The following is a 17,349-nucleotide window of genomic DNA, read 5'->3' on the forward strand; positions in this document are numbered from 1 at the left end:
GCCAGTGACAAAAAAAACTACATTTAATACATTTTTAATTCAGGCTGTAACACAACAAAATGTCAGGGGGTGTGAATAGTTTCTGAAGGCATGGTATGTCTTTCTATCTACCAATCTATCTGTCTATAAGATTATTTAGACAATGTTATTAGGCGATATGAATCAATCTTCAACTTGTTACTTAAGCACAGGATAATGTAGAGTAGACTGTATGAGGTGGGTACAGTTACATACAGATCAAACATTTTGTAATATGTATAATTAAACATGATACATCTCTAGAGGACAACAAAGACTCAAGCTAAAGACAATCCACCATTTTATTTAACTTTCCCCCAACACCAATTACAGTGTACATTCATTATTTTCAAACAACAGTATACCCCGAATCCCCATGAATGCAATGGTTTACTAATAGTTTACATACAAATAACATCATATTTTACAATGCGCAGAGGTATGCATTGAAAAAATAAAGATGCAGGGAAATAAATCATTTAAATTAAAAACAACAGGCTTGAAATAGCATCATTATTATGTAATGTGTATGAAAATACAATGAGGTCAATAATGGTCATCAGACAGTACTTTCCTCCATGGCCACCTTGACTGGGGATGATGACCTACCTCTGCCTCTCTAGAACACAGGGAAACCCACCCACTACAGACAAGCTCTGAATGTTAGAGTGACAAAACAATGGAAGATACACAATATATACAAAAGTATGTGAACACCCCTTCAAATTTGTAGAATGGCCTTACTGAAGAGCTTAGTGACTTTCAATGTAGCACCGTCATAGGATGCCACCTTTCCAACAAGTCAGTTCGTAAAATTGCTGCCCTGCTAGAGCTGCACCGTCAACTGTAAGTGCTACTATTGTGAAGTGGAAACATCTAGGAGCAACAATGGCTCAGCCACGAAGTGGAAAGTCACACAAGCTCACAGAACGGGCCTGCTGAGTATTGAAGCATGTAAAGATTGCCTGTCCTTGGATGCAACACTCACTACCAAGTTCCAAACTGCCTCTGGAAGCAACGGCATAAGAACTGTTCGTCGGGGTTTCCATGGCCAAGCAGCCGCACACAAGCCTGAGGTCAACATACGCAATGCCAAGCGTCGGCTGGAGTGGTGTAAAGCTCGCCGCTATTGGACTCTGGAGCAGTGGAAACACGTTCTCTGGAGTAATGAATCACACGTCACCATCTAGCAGTCCTGCGGACAAATCTGGGTTTGGCGGATGCCAAGAGAACGCTACCTGCCCGAATGCATAGGGACAAATGTAAAGTTTGGTGGAGGAGGAACAATGGTTTGGGCTAGGCCCCTTAGTCCCAGTGAAGGGAAATCTTAATGCTACAGCATACAATGACATTCTAGATGATTCTGTGCTTCCAATTTTGTGGCAACAGTTTGGAGAAGGCCCTTTCCTGTTTCAGCATGACAATGCCCCCGTGCACAAAGCGAGGTCCATCCAGAAATGGTTTGTCGAACTCAGTGTGGAAGAACTTGACTGACCTGCACATAGCCCTGACCTCAACCACATCGAACACCTTTGGGATGAATTGGAACACTGACTGCGAGTCAGGCCTAATCACCCAACATCGATGCCCAACCTTACTAATTCTCTTGTGACTGAAGGGAAGCATGTCCCCGCAGCAATGTTCCAACATCTAGTGGAAAGCTTTCCATGAAGAGTGGAGGCTGTTATAGCAGCAAATGGGGGACCAACTCCATATTAATGCCCATGATTTTGGAATGAGATGATCGACGAGCAGGTGTCCACATACTTTGGGTCATACAGTGTACATTTCAGTAATGGCTAATGTAACACTTTAGACCCTAGCACTACATCGATGAAACCAACCATATAAAATACCTATGAAACAATTAAACCCAACCATTTCAAATTCCCATATAGGCTCAATAAGCCAAACTTACGTCCAGCAAGGGTACATAATGTAGTAGTTCAACTATACATGTACAATTTGTGTTTGCTTAGACAATAAAGAACAATGTGCCATGTACACATCAGGTTTCTGTGTTCTGACCCATAGCCTGAGATATGCACCAGTTCTGATTGTAAGGTTGGGACTGTAGGTCTAGTCAGAAGACTGCTCCTAAATATTGACCATACATTCAGCAAAGAAGGTGTCTACAATCTGTTCAATTGAAAATATGCAACAATATTACAGTCACCATGAGACATGAGAACTAAAGGCACATAGGTCTACTGTACAACATACAAGGTGTTTCCCAGCCTATACTGTATGGTGCAAAAAAGGACGGGAAAAAAGCATGGCTTACTGCTGCACTCGTCAGGCTGATTTTAAATCTAACACAAATGATTTTTTATAGTTAGCTGGGAATAAGGCCTCTCCCTAAATGTTATCTGTCTTTATAGTGTGTATGAGTTTTGACACTTTACCATGGTTTAGGAAATAATATACAATAGACTGGTTGGGCCAGAATCTTTGTGTCAGATTAAATTATGAAATAGTTAAGTTTCCATACCATTTTTACAATCCACGATTGTTCAACAAGAAGATAATATTTCATTTATGCCTCAACACTCACAATTCAATCTGTACAATGCAAATTCATGGGCCCATGTACAATTACAGGAACATAATGCATAATTTGATTTAAGAAATTATAGGGAATTGCAATACTACAACTATGTGCCTCTAGTTCAATGTAAAATAATTCAAAGAAACAACCAAATGCAATAGCCCTTCTTCCTTCATAAAACAATGCAATGACAAATGTCATTATTTTTCCATCTTAAAACCCTCATCATACAAATAGCACTTTTGTCCTTGATTCTGCAAACTAACAACACTCCATAAACCAAAAAAATACAAATAAAAATAACTTCCAGAAAACCTCTCCCAATCCACATGCATTGATCAATTTTTCTTAATTGATTCATTTAATTAAAATCATTAGACAGGATGTAATACAAAAAAAATGAATTATACATTGGGCAATATGAACAGAAAGGCATCTGGGGTATACGATCACATGCCAACAGCCCTCTTATCTACGTACAAACAATTATAAACCCAATCCAGGGCTCATGACAATTAGACAACGGAATATGATAGGAACAGTGCACCCTGCTGGACAGACAGGTGGGAGTTGTTATGAAAGGCCATCTGAGTTTAATATCCAAGATTGGCAAAATAAAATACCAAATACCACATTTTTCAGTGTATAATCTAGGGAATGTATCATTAACCAATGTTCATAGTATTGCCTGTTTACGTGATTGTTTTATGTAATATATAATTTCAGTACCCTATCTCTGAGAGAACAAACAGGTGACCAATAACTTTCAAAAGCTCTTTGGACCACAATAAGTTGGTGGCACCTCAATTGGAGAGAACGGGCTCGTGGTAATGGCTGGAGCTGAATAGGTGGATTAGTATCAAATACATCAAACACATGGTTTCCATTGATGCCATTCCATTCACTCCGTTCCAGCCATTATCACGAGCCATCCTCCCCTCAGCAGCTTCCACTGCTTTGGACTTACCAAAGAGTAGCCCAAGGAATCATCAATAACTTAGTTAGTTCTACCAATTAGATACATTTAAGGGGAAATTATTAAAGTTAGCTGAAGCTTACTATGATAGTAATAAGCATAAGGCAATACAAAGCAAAGACAGCATGTTTGCTGGCACCTTGTTCCATATTGTTTTGGATAACCTTTCAAATGTTTACAGCCTCTAAATTAACATGGATAGGGGGAGAAGGTATGCCTTTGACAAAGGACACTAGGGAGTTTTCCTTTTATGAGATAATTCTGCACCTCCTATTGCTCTTCTACTTTGGAGAACACACAGGAGCACTCTGAATAACAGATAGAAAACACTTACCCAGCTTAAAAAGGCAAATCATGAGGGAAAAGAGCGGTAATGAAGGTCAAAGGTTATCCTGAAATAAGGCTAGCTAAATTGCATAGAATGTGAACAATGCATTATAGCAGCAAAGGGCTGTGCTCCGTTCCCCAGTCAACACTGGTAACTGTGGAGAGTCCAGTCAAACTGATTTTTTAGCTTTGACTCTTGGGTGAGAACATTTCAAGCCCCATTTGAACATTTGCATGTACAGTATATGTGAATGATCAATCTGCATCTATGGGGAACATGCAAGTACAAAATAGTGTGACTGCTCTTGATCTGTGATTTTTTTTTGCGTGATTATTAAAAAACTCAAAAGGATAGATATTCTCACTGGTGAATAATGTTGTGCATGTTGTTCCCTGTTCACCAAATGGACTGTTCAGCCTCAGGCCAATAGAATGACAGTGGTGACAGTGGAACTGCTTAGACTATGCTAAGAGTGAGCCAGAATGACTTGTTTGATCATGTTGATTGTTTTGCTGGATGTTCCTGTGCAGCACTGTGGAAGAGAGCACAGCTCAGACACATATATTGTATGTGCCACCTCTGCCTTAAAACACTTGTGAAGCAAATGAACCCCGCCCCCCTTCATTCCTGTGAGAACAGAGACAATAAGCACCAGTTCCGGGCCTGGGACAGTGGGCCAGATCCATAGGAAAATTGGGACCATCAGGACCACCAGTACCCCTTGGCTAAAGATGCCAAGCAGGGCAGAACACTGGGGTCAGCCCCCAAGCAGAGTGGAGCTCTGCGAGCAGCTGTCAGTGAACAGGGGAGGAAGGGGGTGGAGTCAGGCTATCAACTGATTGGCACCTCAGCCTCTCCATCCTTGTCTAGTAGTTTGTCCTGGATCTCGTCAGTGTTCCCTGAGTCGCTGCTAGCCACCGAACTGACAGAGGGAGAGTTCCTGCCCCCTTTAATCATCCTCCTGCACGTCTCCATCTGCACGTCCAGACCACGCTTCATGCTACACATATCCATGTACTCATGCAGGTGTCTGTTCATGTCACTCTTCGCTGTGGCTAGCTCCATCTGAGAGGGAGAGAGAAAGGGGCAGGAGGAGATGGAGGGAGGGAGAGAGAGAGAGTTAGAGTGAGGGAGAGGATGAGAGATATAGATGGACAGAGAGAGGAGATGAGAGAAGAGGAGGGGAGAGGTCAAAGAGAGCCAGTGGAAAAAAAGTAAGGAAGAGAAGAGAGAGAGACATCAGTGATGTTGATCAGGGACAGGTGCCAGCCCTGCCAGGAACTGAATCACTCTGGCCGAATCGTCAACCGAGTCACAAATCAAAACCAAACAAAGAGAGGGACAAAACAACCAACAAATTAAAGGCAGCTGCCCTCCTCTGTACTTTCACTTGACAGGTGTTTCTATTAGATACAATGAGAGGAAAAAATTCCCAGGGACAATCTCTAAGAGGTAGATAAATCTCAGGGGATTTCAATCTCCCTATATTTTTGTTACTGCAGGCCCCTACCTCTCTTTCTGTCACATTGTCTCTCTCATACACACATATACACACACAGGCTCGTAGGCAGGCAGGAACGCATGCACACACCCACAGACACTGCCTGTTCACCTCAATTGCGCCAATGGTCTCCTGGTACTCCTGCTCTCTGGTCTTGAATAGTGATTCTGTCTCATCTATGAGGCTGCCCAGGCTTCCATCCTGAGAGACCTGTGAGGAAGCAAAGAAGATTAGCTAATACATTCTGTTAGGATGTTGCATTTCTCAACTGAGAGCAGAACAATGGGCAGGATTTCAAAATGAAAACAAGTTATTTTACCGCAAACATTTCACTTTTCTGAATATGAATGGATGGGAAGTTTGGGAGGTGAACAACTCCTCAATGCCCTCCTGTACCCTTGTCCATTAGTTTATCAGTAGGTAGTGGTAATTGAAATGTTTATTAATTATCCTCTGTATCCTTGACATTTACTGTATGGTGTCTATTCCAACTCACAGGCTCCTCTGTGTTGCTGTTGGCTGCGCTGGTGACTGTGCAGTTTGCCGCGGTGATGGCACCGGGTTGTATGTTGTAGTTGTTGAAGTCCTCCCATAGCAACAGGGTCTCATCATTCTCTTCCCACGTCAGGCTGTCACAGTCATCATCAATGTCAAATGTCTCCCTCCTGGCAACAAAATTATCATCTGAACAATTTCTAGAGAGGAAGGAAGAGCGAGAGAGAGAGGAAGGAAGAGCGAGAGAGAGAGGAAGAGCGAGAGAGCGAGAGAGAGAGAGGAAGGAAGAGAGGACAAACACAACAGGCACCACCTTACAAGAGGTCCAAACACAGAGGAGGAAGAAAGATACCTAGAGAAGGCATGCAGGAATACAGAAGACATGCTTGAGACAGTGACAGATTTAGTATAATACAAATTAAACTTATAACCAATATCCAATATTACACTGAGGAATTCATATACACAATGAATACATACTCTTTGATATAAAGTTCTCATCTATCATTTGGTGGCCCTAATTGTAGCCCCTGAAAATAACTACTGAAAAAATAATTAATGCAGGACTCTGAATTAACACTAGATGGGAGCAAAGTACAACACAATGCACCATGTGTGTGTGTGTGTGTGTGTGTGTGTGTGTGTGTGTGTGTGTGTGTGTGTGTGTGTGTGTGTGTGTGTGTGTGTGTGTGTGTGTGTGTGTGTGTGTGTGTGTGTGTGTGTGTGTGTGTGTGTAGGCTGACTCACAGCTGGTTGAGCATGCGTTTCATTTCGTCAGTAACATTGAGCGGGACCTCCTCCTCTGAAATACTTGTGCTGGGGTCTGCATCCATCTCAGAGCTTTCCTCGTCAGACACAGGCTTGCACTCCTTCTTCCTGCAGCACGCCATGGCACCCTGGAACACACACACGCAGATTACTTACTGGCGGCATCAATGCAGAATTTGAGGCAGTTTGTCTAATCCGACATTAGTAATTTAAGCAGTACAATGCACCACCTAAAAAGCCTCTGGTCTGTTTCTGTCTGGATTCATATTTGGGCTTTAGCCAGCACTGTCTGCACAATGTGATATAACCTTGTGTGCAGTGCAGAGAGTCACAGCATCAGCAGTTCACTGCTGAGCAATGACTGTGTTTGTGTGTGTATGGAGGAGGGGTCAATGAGTATTGTGTTAGTGGTGTGTGTCTGCCTATGTAGGAGAGTGTAGCAGCAGTATACCGGTAGTTAGCTGTTCCAGACTGAGGCCTAACATACAGATAGATACTCACCCTCTCTGGGAGCGACCTGGCCGGGCTCACGTTGAACATCGTTGACATGTCCTCTGAGTTGCACTGCTGAGCCACGTCACACAGTTTGGTGGTGATGTCAATGCGCCGGCAGATGTCCATGTCCACCAGCGTGGCTTTCTCCTGGATCTTAGTGTCCATGTCAGACATTTTCTGGAGAGGAAGGAGAGGGGTCGGTGTTGCTGGCTGTGAAGCAGAGAATCACCCCACCAAAACCTCTCCTTACTATACTCAACAAATCTCTAAACGCTTTTTAAAGCTACATGACAAGATAAGAATAACATAAGTCACATGCTGAGTTCATCCATGACTGGCTACCTGTGATTGGCAATATGCGCAGGGCCGGCTCCAACCATAAGCAATGTAAGCAGTCGCTTAGCGCCCTTAGTCAAGTTAGAATAGTAGAATACACACGGTGCAAGTTCGAATTTTGGTTGTGCATCAGTAGTTTATCTCTTGTTTTGTCAGTCACTAACAGTCACTATATTAGCCAATTTTTAGATTGGTAAATTAGTCTAACCAGTTATCTAAACTTGTAGTAATCATGGCCGAATACTGACAGGGCACATAGGGCACATGCCCAGGGGCCCTGACCTCCTGGAGGTCCCAATTGATTTTGTTAGTCACTCTCACTCAGATATCATTAACATGGCATAAGTCATGGCAAAATGTGTAGAATTGCAGGAAATTAGCTTTAAAACTGCTGAAATTTCTCTCTGCCCCACCGCAAAATGAGTAGAACTGTATGAGATGTGTTATAAAACTGCAAAACTTTATCCTGTGGCAAAATTTGTAGAATTGCATGACATTTGTTATAAAATTGCTTATGATGTATCTTCGTCTCTTCGTCCCATGGCAAAATCTGGAGAATTGTGTGCCCCCCAACCAAATCTCACTTAGGGCCCCAAAAAGGCTAGAGCCAGCCCAGCATATGCAGCAGTATTAAAGTCAATTGAATACACTTGTTCAATTGTAGACCCGGCAGAAACCCACATCCAGTCAGTCTGGGTCAATAACACATCATGTAACATTTCTGTGAAGGTCCAAAGGAAACTCCAAAATGAATTTGATCACTGCTGAATATAGACCTGTTTAAAGGTCTTACTCACATCGGCTACGGAGAGCGTGATCACACAGTCATCCGGAACAGCTGGTGCTCTCATGCATGTTTCAGTGTTACTTGCCTCGAAGCGAACATAGAAGTAATTTAGCTTGTCTGGTAGGTTTGTGTCACTGGGCAGCTTATGGCTGTGCTTCCCTTTGTAGTCTGTAATAGTTTGCAAGCCCTGCCACATCCGACGAGCGCTGGAGCCGGTGTAGCATGGTTCAATCTTAGTCCTGTATTGAAGCTTTGCCTGTTTGATGGTTCGTCAGAGTGCATAGAAGGATTTATTATAAGCTTCCGGGTTAGAGTCCCGTTCCTTGAAAGCGCCAGCTCTACCCTTTAGCTCAGTGCGAATGTTGCCTGTAATCCATGGCTTCTGGTTGGGATATGTGGGGACGAAGTCATCGATGCACTTATTGATGAAGCCAGTGACTGATGTGGTGTACTCCTCAATGCCATCGGAAGAATCCTGGAACATATTCCAGTCTGTGCTAGCAAAATAGTCCTGTAGCTTAGCATCTGCTTCATCTGACCACTTTCTTATTGACCGAGTCACTGCTGCTTCCTGCTTTAGATTTTGTTTGTAAGCAGGAATCTGGAGGATAGAATTATGGTCAGATTTCCAAATGGAGGGCGAGAGGGAGAGCTTTGTACGTGTCTCTGTGTGTGGAGTAAAGGTGGTCTAGAGTTTTTTCCCTCTGGTTGCACATTTAACATGCTGATAGAAATGAGGTAAAACTGATTTTAGTTTCCCTGCATTAAAGTCCCCGGCCACTAGGAGCGCAGCCTCTGGATGAGCATCTTCGTGTTTGCTTATGGCCGTATACTGTGCAGCTCTTTGAGTGCGGTTTTAGTGCCAGCATCGGTCTGTGGTGGTATGTTGACAGCTACAAAAAATACAGATGAAAACTCTCTAGGTTGATAGTGTGGTCTACAGCTTATTTTTTTATTTTAATTTTGAATTTTACCTTTATTTAACCAGGCAAGTCAGTTAAGAACAAATTCTTATTTTCAATGACGGCCTAGGAACAGTGGGTTAACTGCCTGTTCAGGGGCAGAACGACAGATTTGTACCTTGTCACCTCAGGGGTTGAACTTATCATGAGATACTCTACCTCAGGTGAGCAAAACCTTGAGCCTTCCTTAGATTTCGTGCACCAGCTGTTGTTTACAAATATGCATAGGCCGCCACCCCTTGTCTTACCAGAGGCCGCTGTTCTATCCTGCCAAAAAAGCTTAAAACCCGGCAGCTGTATGTTAATCATGTCATCGTTCAGCTACGACTCTGTGAAACATAACGTGCTCGTAGTTTGTCTATTTTATTACAGATTGATTGTAAATTGGCTAATTGGACCGATGCTAAAGGTAGATTACCCTCACGGATCCACAATGTCTGTCTTTTCCTCCTGCGAGTGACGAGGATGAGGGCCTTGTCGGGTGTCTGGAGTAAATCCTTCCCGTCCGACTCGTTGAAGAAGAAGAATTCCTCCAGTACGGGGTGAGTAATCGCTGCCCTGATATCAATAAGCTCTTTTCCGGTCATAAGACACGGTGGTAGAAACATTATGTGCAAAATAAGTATCAAATAACGCAAAAAAACATACACAATAGCACAATTGGTTACGGGATCGTAAAACGGCAGCCATCTCCTTCAGCGCCATTATTATTCTCTACATCTACACTGATTGAAGTGGATTTTAAGTGACATCAACAAGGGATCAAGCTTTCACCTAGATTCACCTGATCAGTCTATGTCATGGAAAGAGTGAGTGTGCTATGGAGTGTGAGGGTGTATATACTATACTCACATCGCTCATGAGGCTCTTAAAGACCACCAGCTCAGCCTTCAGCCTCTCCACCTTCTCATTCAGTTCATCCTGGATCTTCTCTGACTCCTGGGCACTCTGAACACACACCACACACACATGCACAGATATACACAATTCAAACACATGCCCCAACCACAGACACTCAAAGACATGCAGCAAAATACCAACACACTTTCTTATTTACCATATTAGAGAAAGCATGTTATTGAATATGGCCCCAATCTATGTTTGTACTAGTATGCAGTGGGATAAGTAGTAAAGATGGATTATGGACATTAGAGTAGATGCCCAGGGGGACCACATACAGAGTAAATCGCACTACATAATCAACTGATATTATTTGTCAAATGACTATTATAATGCAGACCTCCTGTTTCACTTTCATGCTAAACAATATCTACCTGTGTCACCTCAGAGAGGTTAGAGCACCCCAGGGAAGTCTGCTCTCTTCCAGCGTTCTGCTGACCCATAATCCAACACAAACACATACTCTACCATTGATCGATTTGTCTGTTGACGGTGGTGCAGAGAGAGGGGGGATTGCTACTGTATGAGCACCTGCTGAGGCTTTTGGTGTTGCATAGGAAGCATGGTGCCTGCCTTGGGCCATGATACTGCAAACTGGTGTAACGATGAGGCACGGGGCATAGTGGTGAGACACGGATTTCCAGGTTTGCTATGGGGGCCATCCAGGTCACCAGGGTCTATGTAGGTTTTCTGACATACATCTACCAGATAGTGATGGGGGGGGGAAATCTATACAGTTAGAATAGTGAAAATCACAAGAATCACATAATATCGTATCGTGAAGTCCCTAGACATTCCCAGCCCTACTACCTGATCTCAGGCCAAATTCTGTTGACACACACCCGCTCAAGACATTATGGATATGAAAAGACCATAAGAAATGAAGGATGGGGGCATGTACAAAATAAGTAATGGCAATTTCCACGTAAAAGGAACCATGACCACCAACATGTGAAGTTCCTATCAAATTGGGTGTCAAATGAAAGATAAGAGTCTATATTATTTTTGATATTAAGGCATATTTATTTTTTTACGCACAAATTTTCCATCCTAAAAATGTTGAATAAGCAAAGACCCCTTATTAGAAATATAGTGCACTCGGAAAGTATTCAGACCCCTTGACTTTTTCCACATTTTGTTACATTAAAGCGTTATTCTAAAATGGATTCGATTTTGCCACCACCATGCTTCACTGTAGGGTTGGTGCCAGGTTTCCTCCAGACGTGACGCTTGGCATTCAGGCCAAAGAGTTCAATCTTTGTTTCATCAGACCAGAGAATCTTTGCCTTTTGGCAAAACTCCAAAAGGCAGGCTGTCATGTGTCTTTTACTGAGGAGTGGTTTCCGTCTGGCCACTCTATACTGAACTATACTGTACTTTACTGTACTCTACTGTATTGTACTTTACTGAACTCTACTGTACTGAACTTTTACGAACTATAGTCTACTCTACTTTACTGTACTTTACTATATCCTACTGTAATCTACTGCACTCTATTGTACTGTACTGAACTCTACTGATGAATTGATACACCACCCCTACCTTGTCAGGTTGTAATACGTCACTTCCCTTTGAACGCGGAAGGAGGAAGAGCTCGGATTTGTTGTTTTGAAAAGTTTGTTGTTTTGAAAGTGTATGGGAAGTAGCTAGCTAACTTTTTTGTTTGGATCCCGTGACGCAGTTGGCATCAGTTGTTGGGATTGCTGGTCTCTGTCCAGTGATCCTGTCGAACAAGGATGGATCTGAGGAGCCTTTTGGCATTATCAAGCCAGCTGGGTTTTCTTGAAGGCTTAAAGGCAGCCCGTGACGCAGTTAGCCATTGTGGCTGGGACTGCGGATTGTCCCAGGTTTGTGGCTGTCTAGATCCCTGCTGTTTGTTGTTTTCAATCTTCCCCGTGACCTGCCCTGTCTGGAACTGTGAGGAATAACAGCATAACCTATGTGGCTAGCTACCATGACAAAGACCAAAACCGGTGGAGACCAAAGTACTGTTGAGGACAGTGCCAGTGGTGTCTCTCTATCACACGTGTAGGATATTTTAAATGAACAAAACTAGTTCTACAAGCAGTTGCTACAACAATAAGAAAATAGCGTCAAGTGCTTTGTCCAAATACTGGTGAATTCAACTAATAAAATAATGGTGACTTGACCAGAGAGGTCCAGCACCTGAAGAACAGTTTGCAGTTCTCCCAGGGTCAGCTCGATGAGTTGAAACAGGAGAACGGCAATATGACAGCAATCTGTAAGTCATTGAGACATCAGTTCTGTGTGTGAATCCACAATAACAACAACGGATAAATCAGACTTTCTGGCGGAACAACATGCTTGTGGACGAAATTTTAGAATCTCCACGAGACCTGGAGTGTTATTGAAGTGTTGTTGATGCAGGTTCCCCTTCCACATTTAAAGCCTTTTCTTTTGGGGTGTTGTTATAGGCCACCAAGTGAGAACAGTCAGTATCTAAATAATATGTGTGAAATGCTTGATAGTGTATGTGATGTAAACAGAGAGGTCTACTTTCTTGGGGACCTGAATATTGGCTGATTTTCATCAATCTGTCTACTCAAGAGGAAGCGTCTCACTGTAACCAGTGCCTGTAATCTGGATCAGTTTATTAACTTCTTCGATATAGGGGGCGCTCTTTTAATTTTTGGATAAAAAAACATTCCCGTTTTAAACAAGATATTTTGTCACGAAAAGATGCTCAACTATGCATATAATTGACAGCTTTGGAAAGAAAACACTCTGACGTTTCCAAACCTGCAAAGATATTATCTGTGAGTGCCACAGAACTGATGCTACGGGCGAAACCAAGATGAAATTTCAAACAGGAAATGCCCCAGATTTTGAAGGTGCTGTGTTCCAATGTCTCCTTATATTGCTGTGATTGCGCAAGGAATGAGCCTACACTTTCTGTCGTTTCCCCAAGGTGTCTGCAGCATTGTGACGTATTTGTAGGCATATCATTGGAAGATTGACCATAAGAGACTACATTCACCAGGTGCTCGCTTGGTGTCCTCCGTTGCAATTATTGCGTAATCTCCAGCTGCGTGCATTTTTCCATTTGCTTCAGAGGAGAAACCCAACTGCCACTAATGACTTATCATCGAATAGATATGTGAAAAACACCTTGAGGGTTGATTCTAAACAACGTTTGCCATGTTTCTGTCGATATTGTGGAGTTAATTTGGAAAAAAGTTTGGCGTTGTAATGACTGAATTTCCTGGGTTTTTTCTTAGCCAAACGTGATGAACAAAACGGAGCGATTTCTCCTACACAAATAATCTTTTTGGAAAAACTGAACATTTGCTATCTAACTGAGAGTCTCCTCATTGAAAACATCCGAAGTTCTTCAAAGGTAAATTATTTTATTTGAATGCTTTTCTTGTTTTTGTGAAAATGTTGCCTGCTGAATGCTAGGCGTAATGCTATGCTAGCTATCAATACTCTTACACAAATGTTTGTGTAGCTATGGTTGAAAAGCATATTTTGAAAATCTGAGATGACAGTGTTGTTAACAAAAGGCTAAGCTTGTGAGCCAATATATTTATTTCATTTCATTTGCGGTTTTCATGAATAGTTAACGTTGAGTTATGCTAATGAGCTTGAGGCTATGATTACGCACCCGGATACGGGATTGCTCGACGCAAGAAGTTAAACAACCTACCAGGGTGTTTACAAACACTACAGGAACAAGATCATCCACATGTATCGATCACATTTTTACTAATACTGTAGAACTTTATTCTAAACCTGTATCCGTACCCATTGGATGCAGTGATCACAATATAGTGGCTATATCCAGGAAAGTCAAAGTTCCAACAGCTGGGCCTAATTAATCACATTGTCACGTTCTGACCTTTATTTCCTTTGTTTTGTATTTATTTAGTATGGTCAGGGCGTGAGTTGGGTGGGCAGTATATGTTTGTTTTTCTATGATTTGGGTATTTCTATGTTTCGGCCTAGTATGGTTCTCAATCAGAGGCAGGTGTCATTAGTTGTCTCTGATTGAGAATCATACTTAGGTAGCCTGGGTTGCACTGTTTGTTTGTGGGTGATTGTCTATGTTGATGGCTAATTTCAGAGCAGCTCGCATTAGCTTCACGGTTGTTATTTTGTTTACTGTTTTTGTATAGTGTTTCAGTGTTAAGTTCTTTCTTTAATTAAACATTCAACATGAACACATATCACGCTGCATTTTGGTCCTCCGATCCTTCTCGCCTCTCCTCTTCAGATGAAGAGGAGGACGACCGTGACACACATAAAACTTTTGACCGGTAGTGTATGTGTTATGGCTTTACAACCTCTGCCATAGAGCTGTGTATTTAATATAACTCATAGGATTTTCTTTAATGGAAGCTTCTCCAATGTCAAACATGTAATGTGTGGTGTGCCACAGGGCAGCTCTCTAGGCCCTCTACTCTTTTCTATTTTTACCAATGACCTGTTACTGGCATTAACAAAGCATGTGTCTATGTATGCTGATGTTTCAACCATACTGTATACACATCAGCAACCACAGCTAATGAAGTCACTGAAACAGTTAACAAAGAGTCACAGTCTGTTTTAGAATGAGTGGCCAGTAATAAACTGGTCCTAAACATCTCTAAAACTAAGAACATTGTATTTGTTATAAATCATTCCCTACGTTCTAGACCTCATCTGAATCTGGTAATGTATGGTGTGGCTGTTGAACAAGTTGAGGAGACTAAATTATTTGGCGTCACCTTACATTGCAAACTGTCAAGGTCAAAACATATTGATTCAATGGTTGTAAAGATGGGGAGAGGTCTGTCCGTAATAAAGAGATGCTCTGCTTTTTTGACTCCACACTCCAAAAAGAAAATTCTGCAGGCTATAGTTAAGTCTAATCTTGATTATTGTCCAGTCTTGTGGTCCAGTGCTGCAAGGAAAGACCTAGTTAAGCTGCAGCTGGCCCAAAACAGAGCAGCACGTCTTGCTCTTCATTGCAATCAGAGGGATGATATATATAGTATGCATGCCAGTCTCTCTTGGCTGAGAGTTGAGGAGAGACTGACTGCATCCCTTCTTCTTTTCACAAGAAACATTAATGTGTTGAAAATCCCAAATTGTTTGCATAGTCAACTTACACACAGCTCTGACACACACACTTACCCCACCAGACATGCCACCAGGGGTCTTTTCACAGTCCTTAAATCCAGAACAAATTCAAGAAAGCGTACGGTATTATATAGAGCCATTATTGCATGGAACTCCGTTCCATCTCATATTGCCAAGACCAAAGAGCTCTCCAAGGATGTCAGGGACAATATTTTAGACCTACACAAGCTTGGAATGGGCTACAAGACCATCGCCAAGCAGCTTGGTGAGAAGGTGACAACAGTTGGTGTGATTATTCGCAAATGGAAGAATCACAAAATAACTGTCAATCTCCCTCGGCCTGGGGCTCCATGCAAGATCTCACCTCGTGGAGTTGCAATGATCATGAGAACGGTGAGTAATCAGTCCAGAACTACACGGGAGGATCTTGTAAATGATCTCAAGGCAGCTCGGACCATAGTCACCAAGAAAACAATTGGTAACACACTACGCCGTGAAGGACTGAAATCCTGCAGCACCCGCAAGGTCCCCTATTCAAGAAAGCACATATACATGCCCGTCTGAAGTTTGCAAATGAACATCTGAATGATTCAGAGGACAATTGGGTGAAAGTGTTGTGGTCAGATGAGACCAAAATGGAGCTCTTTGGCATCAACTCAACTCGCTATGTTTGGAGGAGGAGGAATGCTGCCTATGACCCCAAGAACACCATCCTCACTGTCAAACATGGAGGTGGAAACATTATGCTTTGGGGGTGTTTTTCTGCTAAGGGGACAGGACAACTTCACCGCATCAAAGGGATGATGGACGGGGCCATGTACTGTCAAATCTTGGGTGAGAACCTCCTTCCCTCAGCCAGGGCATTGAAAATGGGTTGTGGATTGTTATTCCAGCATGTCAATGACCCAAAACACATGGCCAAGGCAACAAAGAGTAGCTCAAGAAGAAGCACATTAAGGTCCTGAAGTGGCCTAGCCAGTCTCCAGACTTTAATCCCATAGAATCCCATCTGTGGAGGGAGCTGAAGGTTCGAGTTGCCAAACGTCTGCCTCAAAACCTTAATGACTTGGAGAAGATCTGCAAAGAGGAGTAGGACAAATTCCCTCCTGAGATGTGTGCAAACCTGGTGGCCAACTACAAGAAACGTCTGACCTCTGTGATTGCCAACAAGGGTTTTGCCACCAAGTACTAAGTCATGTTTCGACCAGGGGGTCAAATACTTATTTCCCTCATTAAAATGCAAATCAATTTATAGTATTTTTGACTTGTGTTTTTGGGGATTTTGTTATTGTTATTCTGTTCAAATAAACCTACCGTTAAAATTATAGACTGATCATTTCTTTGTCAGTGGGCAAATATACAAAATCAGCAGGGGATCAAATACTTTTTTCCCTCACTTTATATACAGTACCAATCACAAGTTTGGCACACCTACTCATTCCACGTTTTTAAAAAAACAACACATTTCTACATTGTAGAATAATAGTGAAGACATCAAAACTATGAAAGAACACATATGGAATCATGTAGTAACCAAAAAAGGGTTATATTTGAGTAGCCACCCTTTGATATGATGACAGCTTTGCACACTCTTGGCATTCTCTCAACCAGCTTCATCAGGTAGTCTCCTGGAATGCATTTCAATTAACAGGTGGGCCTTGTTAAAAATTACATGTAATTTCTTTCCTTCTTAATGCATTTGAGTCAATCAGTTGTGTTGTGACAAGGTATGGTGATATGCAGAAGATAGCCCTATTTGGTAAAATACCAAATCCATATTATGGCAAGAACAGTTCAAATAAGCAAAGAGAAATGACAGTCCAACATTAGTTTAAGACATGAAGGTCAGTCAATATGTAAAGTTTCAAGAACTTTGAAAGTTTCAAGTGCAGTCACAAAAACCATCAAGCGCTATGATGAAACTGTCTCTCATGAGGACAATTGTTTACCGACAGATTATTTTACTTATAATTCACTGTAGCACAAACCCAGTGGGTCAGAAGTTTACATACACTAACTTGACTGTGCCTTTAAACAGCTTGGAAAATTCCAGAAAATGATGTCATGGCTTTAGAAGCTTCTGATAGGCTAATTGACATAATTTGAATCATTTGGAGGTGTACCTGTGGATGTATTTCAAGGTCTACCTTCAA

General features: G+C 42.2%; 1 protein-coding gene across 2 annotated transcripts in view; it reads right to left on the reverse strand.

Annotated features, from left to right (window-relative positions):
- Window positions 1–306: 306 nt before the first annotated feature.
- LOC118400221 (intermediate filament family orphan 2-like) overlaps window positions 307–17,349 on the reverse strand; it is a 69,064-nt gene continuing 52,021 nt past the window's right edge. The window contains exons 3-8 of one of the 2 annotated variants that reach the window (XM_035796867.2): window positions 10,067–10,162; window positions 7,136–7,306; window positions 6,614–6,762; window positions 5,868–6,036; window positions 5,483–5,581; window positions 307–4,935 (exon numbers count right to left, since the gene is read on the reverse strand). In XM_035796867.2, coding sequence (XP_035652760.1) covers window positions 4,702–4,935; window positions 5,483–5,581; window positions 5,868–6,036; window positions 6,614–6,762; window positions 7,136–7,306; window positions 10,067–10,162 — 918 coding nt within the window. In that variant the 3' untranslated portion in view covers window positions 307–4,701. Of the gene's footprint in view, window positions 4,936–5,482; window positions 5,582–5,867; window positions 6,067–6,613; window positions 6,763–7,135; window positions 7,307–10,066; window positions 10,163–17,349 lie in introns of both variants that reach the window. The other variant, XM_035796866.2, reaches the window with a different exon arrangement.

This window comes from Oncorhynchus keta, chromosome 21 (assembly GCF_023373465.1).
Source record: "Oncorhynchus keta strain PuntledgeMale-10-30-2019 chromosome 21, Oket_V2, whole genome shotgun sequence".
NCBI lineage: Eukaryota > Metazoa > Chordata > Actinopteri > Salmoniformes > Salmonidae > Oncorhynchus > Oncorhynchus keta.